Source organism: Aythya marila (genome assembly GCF_965140915.1).
Source record: "Aythya marila genome assembly, chromosome: 2".
Taxonomy (NCBI): Eukaryota; Metazoa; Chordata; class Aves; order Anseriformes; family Anatidae; genus Aythya; species Aythya marila.
Window position 1 is genome coordinate 10,334,505 of NC_139043.1, and position 21,880 is coordinate 10,356,384.

A 21,880-nucleotide genomic window follows, 5' to 3' on the forward strand; every position below is an offset into this window, starting at 1 on the left:
CTAAAGGAGAAAATGCTATCCTTCTAAATGAGCAGTTCCAACAGTTTAATAAAGAGAGGATCCAGGACAATAAGGAATGGCTGTTTTGAAATGAATGCCTTTATCTACACCACATGGCATCTTTCCCAGTGGCACTACCAGAATTCAATAGCGTGGTTTCATAAGAAAGGATAAGCACTAGTCTTCACTGTGCTGCTTTCAGCAGCCTGTTTGTTTAAGACTTCCAGCTAGGAAGCCATTTAAGCTGACACTTTACATGAACTGCTTTACCTGTCACTTAAAATGCAAAATGGAACATGACTATGACATATTCCCACTTAACCAACTGCACTAGGGTTAATATATACATTTAATATATATAAGAACAGGGAGTGTTCAAGGATAAATGAGGGAGTTCTGTTTCAGAGCTCATCTAGAATTCCTTCCTGATGTTTCTTTTTCTTTCCCTACAAGCACATTCTAGGCATAATGGTTAAAAAGAATGCCACATGCAACACGTGGGCTAGCTCATTTACTTAAACTTCTATCACAGGCAGTGAGATGTGTGTGAATGTGAGTGCTATAATGCTCCTTAACCACAGCTGTCACTACACCTGCCCTCACTTCATCTCTTTTTCCTTATTCTTTCCCCTTCTATAGATCTTGTTTAATTAAGACATTTTGTTACTTGCTGTCATTGGCATCTGTAACAGCTTATCAGCATTTACTGGGGAGCAAGCATTTCCAAATTTACAGTTGCCAGATTAGTTTCTATTAGTGTCTGCAGCTCATAAGCACATCCACCTTTCATTTCAAGTTTTTTAGCTTCACATTTTCAACCTTCAAGCATTTTGTACAGGTGAAAATATCAGTTCCTCCCACTGTAAATGAGAAGTAATGATTTACTAGAAGTGAAATAAATGACACCTAAGCCATTTCACCCCTAAAAGCTCTAGCTTGGCAAAAAAAAAAAAAAAAAAAAAAAAAAAATCCAGGAAAACTCAGTCTTTTTGCTTGGCTTATCCTCATGCCATTAAAATAAACATGAAACAATATGTTCCTTTTTAACCACTTGATGAGTCAGTGCAGCTCAGGAAACTGATAAAAGGTTTATGGAAATAAATTAATATTGCATGAACACTGCTGGAGCTATTAAACAAACATAAGTGAGAACCCATCACTGAAGCCAAGAGACCTTTATATGATAAGAGAAAATTGCAGAGAAGTCAACAATCATTATTACAGCAGGTTCTTTGCCCTACAAAAATGGCATATGACCTAAACAGATGTAGTGATGCAACTGATACAGTTGTTGTTTATACCAGATCTTACAACTGGATTAAATTGCTTTTGACAATTAAATAAGCTACTTTTAATATCCTTTTTTTTTTTTTTTATTCATACTAGTTATCACTTATTAAAAGCTTTCAGAATTAAAAAAAAAAAATCTTTAAAAAGGTGGGGTGTTTTTTGTTTGTTTTGTTTTTATTTCTTTTGAAATTGTATAACAGCATGGAACAGCTCAGTTACTGATGTTTTGGTTATTCTTTTACAAGCCTGACACATGACTAGTACTCAAGGTCTCCAGATGATAAAACTGTATGAGATAACAACAAAGATTGTGACTGATGTTTTCAGTAAGCAAGCCCAATTTCATTTTTGAAAGCATGCTCAGTTCAGCCACCTTTGCTGGAGGCCAAGAAAAGATCAAAACTACCAGCCTTCCTGCAGGAGCCAGACTCAGACCTGCAGATCACAGATCCTTTAAACATGTTGCCTAAAAGTATGTCCTGTTTCTTACCCACATTGGCACTGTACTTAGAAATATGCACTTGTGCAACCACGAAGGAGACAAACTTTTCTGTGACCTTGCAATACACAAAGTAAGCTCTGCTCCCAAGCACAGAGACCTCCAAAGACTTAAGCTTCTGAGCTTTCAAGTCAGCAAAGTATTCTCATTTCAATATATCAGGATTTCTGATGAACTTCAGGGATGCACTTGAATGAGGAGGAGTTTGGGCAGGAAAAATTGGAAGAAATACGCAGAAGCAAACATGTTTTATCTTACATATAAGAAGTTCTGAAAGTATTTTAGTTCTTCAAAGTATGATCTTTGAAATATTGTGTTGATTTTCTCAACTATGATATATTTTTATTTGCATCAAGGACAGCATTTAAAATCTACTCTAGACACCACACATCCAATTGGGGAAGAATGAACCAAATGTTTTGCCGTAACCTTAAATACAGTGACAGAATCCCAAAATATTTTCCTTTTTTTTTAATTAAGGTCAGACATTACAACATATCATTGATTGATTGTCTTATTCATTAGTGATGTCTCTTTAAGTTACAGTTACACCAAACTAATAGTGGATCTACAGAAGGCATCCACTCTGAATTCAGAGACAGTTTCCACAGTTAAAGTTTGTACTCTAATGAAAGTCACGCTGAGTCTTTAGAAACCGTGTTTCAAACTATGGAAACAGGTTTAGAGCAAGAAACTAAGAAGTAACCTTCATAGGAACATCGTTATTGAAGATTCCTGCTGTCAAAAGAAATATATATTTTTACTATCATCATCTCTTGCATAAATCTTCCATTACATATAGCTGTTGCCTATAATAAAACCCTGTTAGCCATAGCATTGGGAAGACCTCAGCTAGGTGCTTGAGATCATTGCTATCAGCAAAACACACCACTGAGGAGAACTGCCCTCCCCCCGTTGAGCACAGAAATCCTCAGTTTTAGCATAGTATAGAAACAACCTCAAATTATAATTCCGCATAAGAATTTTCTTTGAAGATGTTAACAAATCTGCTGTTTCTAACTGTCTATCAATTTTATGGTTGAGGAATTGGGAGAAAATATTTCTGTCTTTCATTCCCTCCTTTGTGTGTATTTAACTGACGATGAAAAATACTGGGAGTTTAACATCAAATTCATCTTAGATATTCATTAAATTAGGATTTTAATAAATTTCATTTATAAATAGACACATTATTGGCTCCTGTGTTTCATGGAAATAAATACATCTGCTTAATGTCAGACACTCACCAACAGAAATTTTATATTTAATAATTTTTAAAAATCCATAATTATGGATCTACATACTTCATGACAGTAATTGCTTCAAAAGATCTCTTTAAACAAGTTTTTTCATCAAGACTTAGATGATTTCATATAGCACATTAATGATTTTACAGTATTGTCCAAAGAGTCATTCCTAATCTTCCATTAGACTTATTCATACGTTTGTGTTGGCTTTTTTTTTTTTTTTTACTTACTGAAAGGAAATTGAAAGAGAGCAGAAGAAATCTGCTTCTGCAAATCTAGTTCAAGTGAAATCACAGAAAAAGGAAGCAGTATAATCAAGAACAATGGTAGTCTTTCTTTGAGACCTTCTATCTTATTATAATAAATAATAACCTTTTGAATAAAAGGAGACTGGTAATTACTCAACATCATCCTCTTAAAAGATGAATAACCTGAAGTTATTTTCATCCTGTATTAAGACAAATTAAACGTTAGCATATTTCGGTGTGTTTAATTTAATTACTATCTATTTCTCATGAAAGGACATGTTGTTCAAGGTTGACTTTTTTTTTTTTTTTTAAAAAGTCTATTAAATTTTCCCCACCTGCTGACCAGAACAGTCATGTCTAGTTGTTGATGTCTGTCCTACACCCTATTCATATATAGATTTGGCTTATTAAATTGACCACACAGCAATTACACTGCAGAGGACAGAGTAGTCAGCAAACTAAACATTCAAGACTTACCATTTACACAGATTTCATAAGATTTGCAAAGGTCATCTTCAAACAGGCAACCTAAAAACACAATAGAAAGGTAAAAATTAATACCGGTTTCAAACTGTGGATAATTAGCACAGACTGAAGTCCCCTCAGGCTATTAAATCCTCAGCAAGAGTCAGGCATTTGGTTGCCCTTAGGAGTCTAAATTGGGCAGTACAGAAAGTTAAGAACACAGTAACAAAGCTGGTTAGACAGCACATCTTTCTAACTGGTTACATCCAGAAAAACCTTTGCTTTTTTTTTTTTTTTCCCCCATTATTCCTCTGCTGAGGCTTTGGTTTTCTCAGTGCTCCTCTTATTTAGTAATTTGAGGAACTTTACATTCCCTGACTTTGAACACAACACACACGACAGTATAGTAATACTGCTACACACTGCCAGAAATCAGGAGTTTCCTCAAGCTATTTACACTGCAATGAGACAAGACTAGAAAGCAGATATAAAATGCTTGAAATAGGTTAAAAAGCTGCAGGATTTGATTCAGTAACTGCAACCACAGACCATGCCTAGATCCTCAAGAGCACTTACTCTTTGGAGAGAGGCTTAAAAATGAAGCCATCCTTACCAACAAACACCATGATACCTTCACAGACAACTGACAAACCAGTGCTGTTCCCAGCATTGTGGCACCCCCCATATTTGAAGTAGGAAATTTGTTTCCATGCTGGCTCCTTTGCAGCTCCCTGCTATGCCAGCCCACCCCTCACCCTAGAAACTGCACCCAGGTTGGCAAACCCAGCTCATCCACTTGGACACATCTTCACAGGTGGCAGCCACAGTCCACCTGTGGCTGATAGCACCAAATGAGGTAGAGATATTTGTTATTACCCCCTCTGTCTGCAGCTGAAATGAGCTCCTGCTGATATTCCTGAGAGCAGAGAGGCAGGCAGGGTGCTGTCTGGTCACTCCACACTGGGGGACAAGGACTAGGACTGAGAGCAGAAGCAAAGTGAAGTATCACTCTACTGGCAAGGGCATCTGCTCTATGAATCCAACCACTAGTTTCTTTACTTTGTGTTCTCACAAAGATAAACAACTAGGACTGGATAAACTCCAAGGAATGAGGCTTTATTTTGTGTACAGACACTGCCCTAGAGAACACCTTTCTACAATTAAGCTTTTTAACATCTCTGGGAAGTACCTTAAGTTGATAAATAACATGGAGTTATAGAAATCAAGTGGTCTTGAGTGGTTCCACACTGTTTCACCACACCTAAACACAAGAGCACATCCTCTCTTCCCAGAAGCAGAGTACAAGGATCTCTATTCAGAGTCAAACTGATTAAGTAGGTTGATTTAACCAAGAAAAAACAAAAGGCTCAAGACTCTGTCTATGAAGTACCCAAGTCTTAACCCTGCCAGAAGAAAAGTTCAGGAGGAGGGAGTGACTTATGTATGCCTGCACAGCCTTTCAGTAGGTAACTGTATTAGCACATCATTAAGCCTGAACTAATAAATTATGTCTCTCAGCAGGATTTATTAGCACAGCGCTAGGTCTGAGCTAAGCATCTACACAAATTCAAGTCACACTGGTGCACTGGCAGAACCACTTATGTCTACACCCACACCTACCCACAAAGACCACAAACACAACCTAACAAAGATGACAGCCTACAATATGCATGTTGATAAAAGTGTTCTCTTGTCTTTTTACCCTTGCACCAAGGAACTGTGAGTATTCCTTCGGTAGGTTGTGAAACGTGGAGAAAGCTTCAGATTCAGAAAGAATTCTGCAAGCAGAGCACAGCAGAACAGCATGTGTCTAAACAGTCCACAAATTCCAGTTTGTGACATTTCAGAGACATGTAAAGTTTTGTTCCAGACAAGTCTACGGTAGCAGCTGCTTGACCTGAAACAGCATCTGAAAACTCCCTGAAGATATCTGATTGCAGCCTTGGTGCCAACCCAGCAGAGCAGAAGGATGCCTTGACTGGGTATTGACTCATAAAGAACCTAAGAGAAGAACAGTGGCAGGCAGCGGCCAAAACACATCAGCACAGGCTACACAGCACAGAAGCTCTAATTAAAAGCACAGTAATGATCATTTCAAAAACTAAAATCTTGCAAGAAAAAAAAAATAACTTTGTGTACTACTAGATAAATGACAGGTGTACTTCAATATTTCCTTTTTCAGAGATTTGAGGTTGCCAAAAGGTTTTCTTCTAAAATAAAAGGTTGTTTTTTGAGGTTGTTTTTCTTCTAAAAGAAAAGTTCTCATGGTTAGGAAAAAATCCCTAGCAAAACCTGTCTGCCTTGATTTTCTGACTAGATCTCAAAGGGGTTAAAACCAGAATCCTGAGATGGCCTTTTCCTCCGAAGCACTACAGAAGGTGCCCTGTGCCCAAAGGAGAACAGAAGTCTTGTGGTTGATTTCTCACTCCACCGTGGCTGTGCTGTAGGATCCTAAGGGCATCAGATGAGTTTGAACCAGAAGCATTTCCAGTGGAGTCAAGGTAAAAGCAGTGACTGGTTCATGCAGCCCCTTCTGATTTCAAAACACCTGGCAGCTGCTAATGAGGTCCACAGCCACCTGCTGCCAAAAGCCACCTGATAGGCTATCCCACGGTATACTGAAAATCTGGATTTTTCTGCTTTTCAGATTGAAGAGGAACACCATGATTACGTGATACAAAGACACGAAGAGCCAGGCTACATGAGTACAGAACTCTGACTCAAATGCACTCTGCTTTTGCTAGATACACTTCGCATTATCACCTAATACATTTCCATGAAAAGCACAAAAGAAAACTGATTTTGTCATGTTTTAGTTCCTCTTTTGATAGTAGTTGCTTATCAGATGCTGACTGCAACTAGGCATTTGATGCCATTAGCCTTGAAAATTTATGTCTTGGAGAGCAAATTAATAAAGTCAATGCATAGAAAACTATATCCATCTATGATTACCCTAAAATAGACTACAAGGACCTCTAAATTCCTTGGAAAATAAAATAAAAAAGTGTATTTCAAGTTATTACTAGTGTTAATTATTATGTATATTTCACCCAGTCAATGTGCTAATTTAACTGCTAATTTATCTTTTGTTGTTATTGCTGTGACATTAAGAAGCATCGTATTTCATTTAAAATATCATCTACCAACTAATAGTAATGATGGCAATAAGTCACCACTGAAGAGTGAAGAGGCGTTGTCTCCAGTCAGCACTTAAATCAGTTCATGCCTCATGGGATTAAAATTAAATTTCATTTTCTATAAAACAAATCCTCTACTGGTGATCTTCTCCCAGAATACATAAGCCTGACGCAATACACCTCAACACCCTCCTGATCCCCCAAAAAAACACAAACCCACCCCCCAAATTTACTTCATACAGCAACGCTTAAATAAATTCTCCATATATCTTCAATCAGATGAAGGTACACAGATGCACTCCTTTGATTATATGCCAAATTAAGTTTTCCAAGAATTCAGTGCAGGCAGTGGATTCAAATATGTCATTTATGCAATAAAATGTGAATACAAGGACCTGGCATTGCAGCACCAAGACTATTTTACAAGCCCAATTCTGCTAGCCCCATATGTCTTCTCAAGAAGAGATCTTTTTAGCATTAATTATCACACATCAAAGGGATAGTCAAGATTTTGTCACCTAATGAACTTATTTTAGCACTGTGTTTATTATTACTTTGCTTAATCTAGAACACAGGTTTGTTACTTGACCTGCATTAACAGTTCACTTTTTCACTAACACTTATATGGCCCTAGTGATAAATCCCATATCTTAGTGGTGACAAAGACGGCTGGAACAATGCCATAGTGGCACATAGGTGCACCAGCACCCATATAAACAAGTTCAATTGTAAGCTTCATCATCAACTCCCCATGAAACCAAGTCTACATTGCACGACTTATGACATAGGGAGAGTTTTTCCTTTACACATACAGAAGTTATTTAAACTCCAAGTAGCAGAACCTTAAGGATTACCCTATATACTTATGTAAATATATACTTTACACATTCTTAAGCATAAAATTTTGCAAAGGTTTGTCATGCACCCGCTAATTTCTAGCAATGTAACTCAGTTGCTTACTATTAGACTGCGTCATGTAGCAGGACCATTTGTGTTAGACCCACTTACATATACACCTTTTCTCATTTTTTTTTAAAGCTTTATAACTGCCTAAATAAGGGTCGGTAGCTATGCTGTATATTACATTACACTTGCATGGAATAGTCTTTGTTAACTAGACAAGAAAGTACATTTCATAGAGCTTATCAAAGTCTTCCACCTTCTCAAACAGTTTTTCAGACAATCAATAGTACAATATAATTGGAAAAAAAATGCTGTTGCAAACCCAAAATATTATACTATAGGATCCAAAAGTTTAAGCTTCTTTGTCAAGATACTCTTATCACAAGACACTATCAAAACTATTTCCCTCCTCTTTTCATCAGGCTTACAGCAGCTTTGCTTTTCTGAATTCAAAGACAAGTTAGGCTTATTTAAGAGTTTAAACCATTAAACCATACTGGATTTTTGTTTTTGTTTTTTTGATTTACAGGAGACACCTCTGAAGATTGTAATAGTCAGGCATGAGCTGAAGTCATCTGAGCTTACTCTAGGAAAAAAAAGCTGTATTTATTTATACATTGAGAAAACTATTTTATTGAATCCATTGATCAAATAAATTGTATTGCATTCATTTTTCTATCCTTTTCTGTTAACCAACCTGTGTTGATTTTACATTAAATACATCTCATATGAAAATGCTCAAAATTTGTAAGCAGCTTTACCAGCTACAGCAAAAAAGAGGCCTTGGGCTCACTTTATCAGAAATTATCTTATATTATCAAAATAAGAAAACAAATAATATACAATGAAAGCTAAATTTCTCCTATGCTTGTCAATCACAATTTAGGAAAATAAAAATCTCCAAAATCCTTACTGTTGTTGGGGCTTTCCTGTCTCTTCCTTCTGTGATCTTTGTTCAATAGCTGCGTAACCACCTAACATCTCTTGACATTTGCAGACCATAATGATCAAATGTCATCACAAGATTTTAATCAATAGAGGTTTCTTCAATTAAAAAAAAAAAAAAAAAAGTTGTTTTTTTGTTTGTTTGTTTTATAACTTGGGATGAAAATGCACTCCTCATTTATCTACTTCTTTCAAGTTTACTTGCTTTCTGGTAAGGAGACCTTGAAGCGTAAATTCTGCAAAGCACTGGTGATGGAAAACAAAAAGGAAACACCTGGCTGTGACAACTCTGGGCATGCCTTATGGACTTCACTAGTTCATTAGCACCACCTGTGAATGGCCCTAGATAGAGCTCTTTTTTTTTTTTCTTTTTTTTTTTTTTTTTCCTGTAGCAGCATGACAAAATAGGGCTTAAGAATTATATTTTACAAGTATTGAGCTTATATAACTTTAAACCAACAGAAAAAAAAGATAGTGTATAACAACAACGAGCAACAAATTGATTGGAAGGAAGTATCAAGTATAACATTCTACATAAAACTGAAAGGAAAAGTTGACTGACAGAGAGAGAGATGCTCTTCTCAGTGGTGGAGGTGAAAGATAACGTTGTCCAGCCTGCTGAAGCTGTGATTTATCCAATACATCCTCATTTGTCTACTGCACACTTATACTTAACAAGTCCAGAATTACACAAAATTGCAAGCATAGTAAGGAAGAATACGCTTTAAGCTGATCATGGGTTCCTCTTGTTTTCCTTACTCTACTGTATATGGTTACTCTGTGTGGTTACATAGGCACTATAGGTATAATGTATTATTCATTACTCAGAAATTGCACGTGGAAAATCAGCTAGTGCTAATTTTGTTCAGCTTTATTTTGGCATTCTCTCTGATAATAAATGTAGATATTCCCTATTTCTTCAACTTTCCTCTTTATCCCATTTTTCTTTGCCTTTTTTTTTTTTTTCCTGTCCCTCTTTTTTATTCTGTTCTATACTCCTTCACTGTCTTTCCTAGAAGTGTATTTTCTACCTTTTATTTGTTCTCTTCTACTCTCCAAAAAAAACTTTGTTCTATTCTTTCTGTCCCTCCCAAGTATTGGCATAGAGTACTCAGGCATTACACTTCCTACCCTTTCCCCTCTCTTCACTAGCCCTACAAATAGCCCACCTGTCACCTCTTCATCAGTTTCAATTGCTGGGAATTACTGGATCTCCACTCATGCTTTCCACTCAGGTGCCCTCCATTTCCCTTCTTCCAGCATTCTCAAGCATTCCTCATCTGTCACCCTGATGGTGAATGTGCTGAGTAGGCCAAGAAATGAATAAGAGGGGCAGAACTTGCGCCATCGTGCTCCCTCTGCTTGGTGCTCCTTAGGAGTGGAATATGTTTTGGTGCGTTCTCTTTTATTTTTCATGTGTTCTCAGGATATCCAGAATAGTCCTCATTGAAATAGGCATTTCATGAAAATGTCAGAACCTCTGACATTTTATCAACTGCTTAAAATAGTAGTTTAGGTACTGGTCAAATAATATTAAAGGAGCACAGAATACTAAAGGATATTTCTCCCAGGAGAGAAAATAAGAAAAATATGTGACAGCATAGTAAGTACTGAGTTTTGATCTTCTGCCCTTACTCCATCTTTGATGTTTTGTGAATGTAACAGGTGTCTGATGTTTCTTGTAATACTGTAAGCTCTTGAGAGTAGAGATGTTTTTATTATTTTTAATCATGTGCATGTGTACAAAGCCTAGTACAACAAAGCTCTGATCCCTGGTGAAAGAATCCAGGCCTTCCTGCAATCCAAATTAACAATTAGGAAGATGACACATGAAATCCCTGCAGTGGTTAACTGGAAGATAGTGTAGTCTCTTATATGAAAAGTTTCCAAAGTAAGAAAAGATTTCCCATAAGTGTTAACATATGGCGTTAACACTTCCCTAACTCTGAATTATTGCTTCTTTCAATCATTTTTCATGCACACTGTATATTGAAATATGATCCTAGCCAGGATAATTCACCACGGAATAAAGAGTTCTCATTCAAAAAGGGAAAATGTCAGTACTAAGCTTATAGCCAAGACTTGCCCCGAAGCCTCAATCACAGTTCATGTTAGTACTTCACTTGCCTCCTTTATATCACCTACTATTCAGCATGTGCGGATTGATGCACTATGTAAGCAAAATAGAACAAAAATGCTGTGATGTAGGATGCTATTTCTCTCTGTGCAGTGGGGCTATTGTGTCTTTTCTGTGTTTAGAGGGGAAAAAAATAACATTTTTTCTTTTGCATGTAATTAGTCCTGAGCCTGTCCACCACTAAAGGGAATTGCTTTGTGGTGAAAATACTATTAACTTATCTGATCACTAATGTCATGATTGCAATGATGTAGTTCTTTGCTGCTGGAAAGCACCAAGGAAAGGTCACTATTAAGAATAACTGAAGATGCAATCAGTAATAACTGTTCATGAGGGGAGGTGACAGGGAAAGGCCATCACTAGAAAAGCTCCAGAATAGCATTTGCTTTTTGCCCAGGGCTCAGAAGGACATGGCATGTCATGGACTGATACAGGCAATGTATGATTTAGTCTTTTTTTTTTTTTTTTTTCATAGTAAATATTAAAAGAACTTGCATTGTCTCCACCATGAAGAATCATGTTGCTAGCCCATATTGAGAAGAAATTAGCACCTCTACCATATAAAGCATATGATCTGTTCTTTCAAAATGAGGAAATGTTTAGTGCAGTTCTTACAAGCTGTATACAGTATCTCATAAAAATCCAGAGCTGTCCTTTAATAACTATGATACAGTATTTTCTACTTGTTACCAGCTGCTAAAAGAAATTTCCTCACTGGCCACTAAACTGCCATCACCCATTGAAATCACAACTCTGACCTAAGCAAAAAACTTTTTTGTGCACTTAGCAGAGTAGTTGAGGGCTGAACATCACTGAACCTAAATGAAGAATTCCATGTTGCTGTTGAAATACATCTAAAAGCAGCCTGAAATTTTTAGCTGCTGTTGCCTGCATGATATCCTGCCCCCTAAAATCTGTGTGCAGCAAGGCCTTCTAGTGTTTTTCATAGCCATAAGGTACTGAAAACTTAAAACTGAGGCTTACGTAAAGCAGAGAATGATGTTAGGCAGCAAAGCCTTCATCTGGTATGATCATAGAATCATAGAATCATAGAATATCCTGAGTTGGAAGGGACCCTTAAGGATCATCAAGTCCAACTCTTGACACCGCACAGGTCTACCCAAAAGTTCAGACCATGTGACTAAGTGCACAGTCCAATCTCTTCTTAAATTCAGACAGGCTCGGTGCAGTGACCACTTCCCTGGGGAGCCTGTTCCAGCGTGCAACCACCCTCTCTGTGAAGAACCCCCTCCTGATGTCAAGCCTAAATTTCCCCTGCCTCAGCTTAACCCCGTTCCCGTGGGTCCTGTCACTGGTGTTAATGGAGAAAAGTTCTCCTGCCTCTCGACATCCCCTTACGAGGAAGTTGTAGACTGGTTGATGATTGCACGTAGACCAGCAAACATCGCAGTTCAGTGGCCTCTGTCACATTTATTCTATGAAAGATCTCCTGCCATCATTATATCTGTCAATCTTGTTTTACCCATCAGTAACTGTCAGTCTCATCCTGTAAACATGTTTTACAAAACAGCGGAATGGAATGGATTCGAAGTCCTAATTATAACTCAATTACAGTCTTCTTCCACTCTCTGGGTTAAGACGAGCTGGGTTGAAGAAGTAATGAACTATTAGATAGAGGAACTAGGAACTGTCTGTCTGGGGGTCATGTGTTTTGGAAGATAGTTCTTAAGATAAAATTTTCCAGAACACTTACATGGGGAACAAGCTTATGACCTATCATCTGGCGTTAATTAGTCTCCACATCCAGTGACAGTTTTTTTGTTTTGTTTTGTTTTTTTTTAATAGTTCTTTGAAGTTGCTCCTCATGCTTTGGGAAAACTTCCAGTATTCACATAATCAAAGGAAGGAAAAGAGGTATGTTTATCATTTTCCTCTAATAAGCACCAAAATTTTGTTTTCATTATGTGTCAGAGAATCTTAATGAGTATCTGTTTGGTGCTTGAAAATAGAGAAGAAAAAAAAAAAGATAACCAGAATTCACAATTCTCATACAGTCATATCGCCTCCAAAAGTAATTACCCAATATTTAAGTTTAATACGCCTCTCCCAGTGCTGTCTTGAGCAGACTTCAAAAGCAGAAATAATTTGTAGCAGAGGACTGCTCTGGAATGATTGGCTTTTCTGTTCTAATTAGCAAACAGTACAGCATCTTTTAGCTGATGATGTCTGTGTGGACAGCGGCAGTACGACCAGTATCTGTCACATATAAGTTTTTTCTTTTTCCCTTTCTCTTCCTACTTAGAAAATCACTCACCTTTTTGTTCGGTTCCTGTTGCACAGCTAATTATACCATGGTAAATTATCATGCAGATGTGGTAAAAACAACTTTTTCGGAAGAAAAAAAAATGCAGTTCATAGCTCATTTGAGCCTGAAGAGCAAGTCCAAAGTCATTCACTGCCAGAAAGAATTCCAAACTAGAGAAAACAGCAGAGAAATACACTTTGGGAGATACACTTTACAGATGAGCTCCAAACAGGGACACAAGAACCAACCAGGACTCTAAATCTGTTTATTTCTGCATACCCATATTGAAGTCTCCTAGATATTGAAAACATTTTAAACTGATATTATTGGAAGTGTGTGAAAAAACAGCCTCAGAACTTTATCGTGCAATTTTGAATCACAATGTTTATTTACAGTGATGAAAACACCCACATTCGTCTCATGAAAGAGACACTGCTATATACATTTGGTAATTTCTTTAATAAAGAGTTTAAACAGCCCAGGGTAATGCATATTAAATATTCATGTGCTGGAGAAGAATAATGAAAGTCAATGAAGAAAGTCATAGTCTCAAAGTTCTCAAAGGAAAAAAAAGAATAATATTAGGTAAAATGCAATGGACTGTGGCACCAAGATTTATCTATAGTTTACCCTGGGAATTTGAATTGTGAATGAAGCTGCAGCACTATCTATCAGGAGACGGTTATGGGAAATAAATCATACAGGAATACTGGTAGCCCACCAAAATTGAGTACTCAGTGAAGATGCCTAAAACTTTTCCTTTTCCATAGGAAAAAATACAAGAATCTCATAAACATTTGTGTAGTAGAAATTCCTGCAAAGTTTCTAAGAACTAAGCTGTTCCAATCAATACAAATTAATCCTTGACATATAATCAATGTGCAGCACCATGTGGCTTTGTTCAAGTCCTGGTGGTTTTGTAAGGCACTGTGAATCTGGGCATCGCTCCTTGTTCTTGTCTGGGATTGACGTTAAGGGGCAGACCTGGGACCATTTTGTTATGCTGATAACATAGCATAACAATCTCTCCTATATTGATTCAAAAATCATTTCAGACAGTAGTTTATATTCATTACAGGGTAAAATGATTCCCTTCTACTTATTGAAATTACACCAATTTCAAAGAAAAACCAGCCCTGCAAGTGAATGGTCCTGATTTTGACCACTAATTGTGCTCTAATTACTCCTGAATCACCCTGATGTATATGAGGCTGGCATTAGAAGCAGCTGTCCCAGCATCCATGCTGCTGATGTCTCTGTGAAGTAGCTCTGCCTACCCTGTAATACCAGTGAGATGTCTTTTTCTCTAGGCTAGCTGTTGAGAGGCAGGCACCATAATGACATATATCAGAGAACTAGTTAAGAAAAAGGCTTAAAGCAATTTGATTAAAACAATTTGTGGAGGAAGACAAGAAAATCAGAGATAAATATGAAACTTGAAAAATCTGACGTATGCTGAGTAGCATCAGAATTCATACTCTGGTTCCTTCCTAAAAAGTACACAAAAGACAGTTTTTCTCTCTCTAGGGAAAATATATATATATATATAAATGAATAAAATAAATTAGAAGACTTTGAAGTTTATCTAGCCATTAAAATCCTTCTAACAAGAAAACACTGCCCTTGAGAAAATTCATTTAAATGGGAAGTAAAACCCTGAAGTCTGGATGTCTTCAAGAGTTTATGTAGGTGTCTTTCAACTTTAAGAATAGCCAGAAGTCATTACTATATTATAACAACATAGTCCCCAACTCTCATTAACTTAGCATCTAACACCTATTGATTTTGATAGAATTAATGCATCTGAGCAGCTTTGTGAATCAGGGACCAAATGCCTCCCTTTTTATGTTGTTGTTGTTCATTTTCTTTGCTATTTTTCCCTCTGTACATAATAACCTCCAATGTGTGTGTGAAATGTCGGCAGTAGGAGGAAAAAACTTACGAGCTTTGATAGAACGGGTGAGAAAAGAATGGAAGCATGGTCATGTTTGGACTGCTATTGATCATCGTAGTATAAATAATAACCTTTGTATACCCTTATTTAACTTCTCCACATCACAGAAACATTTTGAACCTTAAAGAAAAAATAAGCAGCTAAAGGTACCAGGAAGCATTTGGTACAACGCAAACAAGCATCTCCCAAGGAGTATTTTTAAAAGGGTGATTTAAGTAAATCCAATGCCTTCCATCTCTTCTCAAAAAGTGCTGGAGTTTCAACAGAAAATATAAATCAGCTCCTTGCCAGCCAGGGAACTCTAGAGCACATAAGCTTTTGATTTTTATTCCATAAGAAGCAAGGAAGGGGATGGCAGGGGAAGGAAAAATACCTCTGGGACAAGAATTCTCATTATTACCCTGAAGGGGCTGGGTAGCAGATAGCCAAGGAGACCTCCATGCCTCAGGAGGCAAGCTGTACACATCTGTATGGCTTCAGGAGCATTATCTGCCATTCTTGTTGACTTGACGTATTGATTAGATACGTCTAATAAAGGGATAGAGTGTTTTCAAGTCTCTGCCTGGATTGCTTCTTTCTACTCAAAGGTTGACTTTTCTATAAGTTTGATTTTAATGGAAAGGAAAATACAACATATATAAATACATGTCCAAATTATCTGTTCATCCTTTATCGTATTCCTTTTGAAAGATCAGGAACTACAATCAGCATGATTACATGCAGTCACAATTAAAAAACAACTGTACAATGCATGTTATATACAGCACACTGCTGTTCAAGGTTATGACAAACTTAATCATAATTAATTTCTGAAAACAGCTGAATGTTAGTCTTGCATATCTTTCATATTCCCACCTAAACTTGAGCTGAAGACTGAAGCTGAGGAAATAATCACTCAAAGTCTCCAAAGCATATTTGCCAAAGATAAATTCCATACAGAGGGCAGCTTATCCCCCAAAATTCTTACTTCACTGAACTTCTGTGCATCTCATCTTGACAATACAACCTATAAAATACCGAACATCTTGGACTTCTTACACTTTTGTAGAAATCTTTACACCGTCATAAGAGCTTCCTCTCTGCCCATTCCCTGTGCTCCTTCTTCTCCTGAGTTACTAGGCAAATAGTGGAAAAGAGAAGGGAACAGAGATTTTTGCATCAGTATTTACCAATGGAAAACTACCTCCCAGCTTCCTCCAATGCCTCACGAGGCTGCTCTGAACTCCAGAACTGTCTGTGCCTGCAGGATCTGGGCTCTCACTGGTAATGATAGCCCAAAGTCTGTGCAACAAAAAGGAACAGGGCAAATTAACTCCACAGAGGGATTATCAAACTTACTTCAGATAAATTTATTTTATTTTAGGAAACACAGAGAATGGAGATAGATGAGGAAACTCAGAAACTTGGAAAAAATGAGAAATTTGAAAGAAAACACTGCAGAGAGATGATGGCACACACTGCACTGTGATATGGAAGAGGAATGTGCAAGAAAAGAGGAAACGGGAAAATAAGAGAGTCTGAGAAAGGAAGTGAAGGAAAATAACCTTTGCAAAAATGTGTGTAAAGCATAATGAGACTAAAGTGATAAAAAGTCTGAAGTGCAGAGATTAGCCAGTAGCAGAGATAAGAACAGACCTGAGAACTCCTGATGGCACGCTGCACTGACTTTACAGTAGTGTTGCCTTCAGATTTCAGTGTAGCAAAGGGGGCTCTCTCAGTTCTCACAGGCATCCTGAGAACAGAAGTTATTTCACAACAATTCTACGGACAGTTCGCAAGCCTATTCTGAAGTTTCATTTATTCAAGACCAGGATTTTTTCCGAAAATTCTTAGTGATAATATTTCATGAAGTTCTAGTCATGAGTCTTCAGTCCACAGTTGACTGTAAGTTGAGTGGCATTTGCATAATTCTGAGAGACGTGATATTCAGTGAGGTTTAGAGTCAGTCTGGCACCTCATATGTGAGCCTTCTTAAGAATTCTTAAATTATTTTAATGAACCAGTATTATTCAAAAAATATTTTTTTTCCTTCAGGAGTTGAATTCCAGCCAAAACACTAAACCAGAGTCTTTAACAGCATACTTGGAAACTTTCTATTTGATAAATATCTTACAAATATGATCTTGTGCTGTTTCTGAATTTAATACTCTGCAGATAGCGAAGACCAACGTGTACAGTGCTCTGTACATCGATGTAGTGTTTACAAAAATTCCTAATTATAACACTGTTAAAAAACAAGTATATGAGAAAGAGAAAAAAAAAAAAAAAAAAAAAAAAAAAAAAAGGAGGAAAGGAAGAAAAGAATGAAGGAAGGAAAGCTTTGTGACCTTTATCCTCTGTTCTGCAAAGCATACATCATGTAGAAGAAGTACAGGAACAAGATTTTTTTTAAAATCCCAAATGCAGAAATAACTTTTTTTTTTTAGTGCCACCTCATTTGAGGTGTTCTTTCAAACATACAATTGCAATGAAAATGTCTGAAAGTTGTCAGCTCTGAGATTGCTTCATAGAATTTATGTCAATTAATGCAGAGCATGGCAGAGCAGGCTGTTATCATGTGCTAGCCTGTACAAGGACACAACACACTGCTTCTTCCCTTCATCTGGCTCTGCCAAGAACAAAGCTTAGCTATCACATTCACATCAGGTCCCAGCCTTTTGGAGAACCTGGCTTCAGTTTCCTGCAGACAGCTGAAGAGTACCAGGTCAAGGACCAGAACAACAGCCAGCGTAGCTGCAGTTCTCCTGCTTTTGTGCAATTTCCTGGAACAGTTTCACTGAGGGGCACATGGAAAAAAAAATGGAGTTCACAGAAGATGAGCTGTATTGTTGTGTTGCTGTAAAAAAACACATGCCCTTGGCAGACTTGGCTCAAATTTGGTTCAGGATTTTTACTGCTAAAAGGTTTTATCTATTAATTCAACTTCCCTTTTGCTATTTATTAATTATCAAAACAAATAGAACAAAAATTATTTTGTGTTGCTTTCTGTGTAATCACCACAAACAGTTTTAACAAATTCACACAGCTAAAAACGTGAAGTTAGGCACATAGGTTAAACAAAACAACAGCCCTTGGAGCAGCCACATTTGCTGGAGTCTTACATCAGGTTAACCCAGCTCTCCATCCTCCCAGGTTAAACAAAGCATGGGGACACGGCACAGCTGTGACAGATGGGCAGAGAGCAGCTCCTGGCTGACCATATGTGAACGTACCTGCATGCCCTTTCACTCCCAGAAAATCCTGGCTTTCCTGATCCTTGGCAGCGCTGTCCATTGACATAGGATGATTTAATGGCATCCAATTTATGTATTTATGGGTTAAAGGTAGAACACGAGTATAATATATAATTACTACATATTTACTCCTGGTTTTAGTTGTACTGCTTTATTTACAAAGATATGAAAGTGTTCGCACATTTTAAGTTTGGGGAAAAAAAAAAAAAAAGACAACTGCTGGGTGATAGAGACTTTTGTCACTCCAGAAGTCCCAAACTTGTTTGCACTATGCATACAACCATTTTTTAGGGACATGATTTCTTTGTTAATGCTCTCTGACTAATCTGATCTCTTCAAAGATCTTCACCACCTCTCTGCCACAGCTCCATCACCAGCCTAATATCACAGCCTGTACAGTTTACTGACGTGGACCTTACAGAGAGGATCCAAGTTTAGGCCATGGATTTCCCCCCCAGCTCCTTACCTTTCCAGCTGTGTGAACTCATTGCTCATGCTAGCATAGTGTATGACTACAGAAAGCTAACAAAGAACCTCAGGAAACATATCCCAGGCTTCTTTCCTTTCCCAATCCACGTAGCTCACTTCACAACATTTACATTCCCGGATGGAAAAATGACTACACACTGAAGTTTTTTCTTTTTTAAAAGAAGGGAAATAAATAAAAAGGAGTGACTTACTAGTCCATTACTTCATAGAAGGTTTTTATATAATTTTTACTAAAATACCCTAAGAGATTTAAGGTGACTCACAAATGCCTAAAAATATGGAAGCTATTTTCTCCATGTGTTTTTTTCCCTTTATGACGAAGGCAGACTAAAACTACTCTGCTTTTGTTTCTTGTTATTTTCTGCTTCGTTACTACCTTCCTTTTTTGTAAGAATAATAACGTACATTATGCCTTTACTTGAGAAGCTCCTGACTGCAAGCCACCTGTAGCAGCAGGAGGCACAGCAGATAAAAAGCACTAACCACACAGTTGCAATTACAGATCAAACATGACTGCTAATCTCAATAATTGCTACGTGTTGGTTTTCCCACTTTCAGCCAGTGCCATCCACTTTGACAAAACAGAATCAATGACTGCCTTTGGAAACTACACGAATATATCCATATTTTAAATGTACAGATATGCATATTACATCTAATACACATGTACTTAAATGTGTAGGATTTTTTTTCTGATTCTTTGCATGCTATAATAAGGATGAAATTTTGTGATACAAAGACTCAAGAAGAAAGAACTAAAAAGGAGGCACTGTACAGCATATTTACCTTTTTTATGAGGCTTTAAGGTTTGTTCAGAGTTTCCAGTCCATAATAGCTCTGTTGGCATTGTCAGCTTGGCCTGCCTGCTTCTACATGCCTCATCTTATGCCATTGTGGGTGGCCATACTTCCACAGTAGAGTGCCACCGTCCTCAAAGGAATAATCTTGTTCCTGTTCATTGGCAAACCACTGACTTTACAGAAAAAGTCAGGATCTTGGATGTTCAGAACAGGAATGAGAGTTAAAGCAGGCTGGAGGAGTTCTCTTGCTGCCTTACAGAAGAGATTCCTCAACCAAACTAGGAACAACAGAAAATAAATTAACCTTTCTTTCTACTTGACAAAGGAGAAATACGCTTCTCCTTCCCTTCATTTTGCTTTAGTCCCACAGAAAGCCTTACGTTATTTATAAGCAGCTCTTTGTTAATCCAAAATAACTCCACCCTGCCAAGCATACAGTTTTTCCTGGAAGTATTATGTTAAAGATGTAGGGCTAGCACAAGAAAAAGCAGGCCCACTTTGGCTTTTAAAGCAGAAAATAGTAAACAGCTAAATAATATGGAATCTATTTTCAGCATCTGTCCCTAAAAATGTTTTGTATTATCTAAATATTGTTGAATATTCTTAGAAGATAAAGACTAAGACATGAAGATTTTCCATGGAGACCTAAGGCTAAGAGCTTCAGTCAGCATGCCAGGTCACTGGCACATACTGAAAGACAAGTTTGTGCGATTAAAACAAACCTAATGGGTTTATTTTTAAATACATTCATTTCATAATGAATATTCAGCAAGACAGCTGCAGCCCAAAATCATCCACTGAACATAGCCAGGAATGTTTTCAAATAATCTTTGCAGAAATGAAAAAATCCAGAATATTCCTCACAGGTCTGTCTCTAGCCTATATATTTGGGATTTTTTTAATTTATTTTCTGTGCACGTGTTATGTATTTTTTAACACCATTTTTAATGGTGTTAAACAGCATTTAAAAGGCAGTTCGGGAAGCTAACAAAGCAACACCTCTGGAAGCACAAAGATTCCTCATTCCAGAAACGTTCATCTGTGAACTTAGGAATGTTTGTCTGTGGACATAAGGTAATGATTTAGATGCTTCAGCTTGGCTTTTTCTGCTTTCAGCTAATGGGAACGTAGAATCCTGTGCTTCTGCAGTCAGTATTAGAGCTGAAATTGGTTAATGGGGTTCACCTTACTTTGTGCTGGCTGCTTACTTAAAGAACAGTAGGGTAAAGGAAACAAATACTTCCATCCTTCTTGCATCACTTTTTTTTGATTTAATCAGTGTAGAACTGTGGGGTTCTACCGCCATACAACCAAAGGCTGTCATCATACAGGCATATATATGCTTGTGTGTGTAAAGAAAAAAGATAGCAGGACAGTACTCACCTTCCTCAAGCCTTCACAGATGTTTATGATAAGGTACTAAAATTCATTTTTTTCTCCCATTTCTAAAGTTATTTGCACATGGAAATGGTGAAATCATGCCATCTTAAAATTATCAGCAAACTCCCATTTGTTACAACTGGCTCTGAATGTTTCTCTCCAGATTTATATTACTGATCAGGATATAAAATTTCATTTCTGGATACAGTGAACAGGTATGACAGAATAACAAAGGGCATATTTCTAGACCATCATCTATGCTGCTAGAAATCAAGCTACATTTCACACGTGCAAACTTAGATATCACTTATTGCATTACGTGTTCAGCACAGAGCAAGAGGCTCTAATACTGTGCAACACAGAAAGTGGGCATGAAGAGAGATTCTAGTTATCCAAAGCTGCCTTAGTTCAGAGGTTAATTTTTAGCTGACAAGTGAGAGGTTCATTCTCTATTTCTGTACCCCACTGCATCTGAATCCCTGAATGATTCCAACAGAAAAAAGTGTGAAGGAGCAAAAATGTAAGGCTATTTCAAGTCTATTTCAAGTACTGTAGGAGTTTGACAGTATTTCATTTTTCAACATATGCTAAAATGCTGTGGGATAACTCTATAGATTCTACAGCTCCATGCAGATAAAAAAAAGGCTAGAAGCGATCTGGATGTTTCATGCACTCAAAAAGATGAAAGGAACAGCACCAGCAGGTTATTTTCTGCAGGAAGGTACAAGTCCTTATGGAGAAGAGCAATGTAGGAGCCCTCCATAACTAGTTGCAGCAGCTGGAATCTAAGCACAAAGGAACAGCGAACACATTCAGGCTCATTTGCCCAGTTCACAAAGAAAGGCTACGCAGGCTCTGAATTGTATTTAACTGTAGTAAGCTGGTTC

At 37.3% G+C, this 21,880-nt stretch overlaps 1 protein-coding gene across 1 annotated transcript in view; it reads right to left on the reverse strand.

Annotated features, from left to right (window-relative positions):
- The window catches only part of PTPRN2 (protein tyrosine phosphatase receptor type N2), a 654,334-nt gene that overhangs the window by 584,830 nt on the left and 47,624 nt on the right, over positions 1–21,880 (reverse strand). Inside the window, exon 2 of the mRNA XM_082755144.1 lies at positions 3,762–3,812. Coding sequence (XP_082611270.1) covers positions 3,762–3,812 — 51 coding nt within the window. The remainder of the gene's footprint in view (positions 1–3,761; positions 3,813–21,880) is intronic.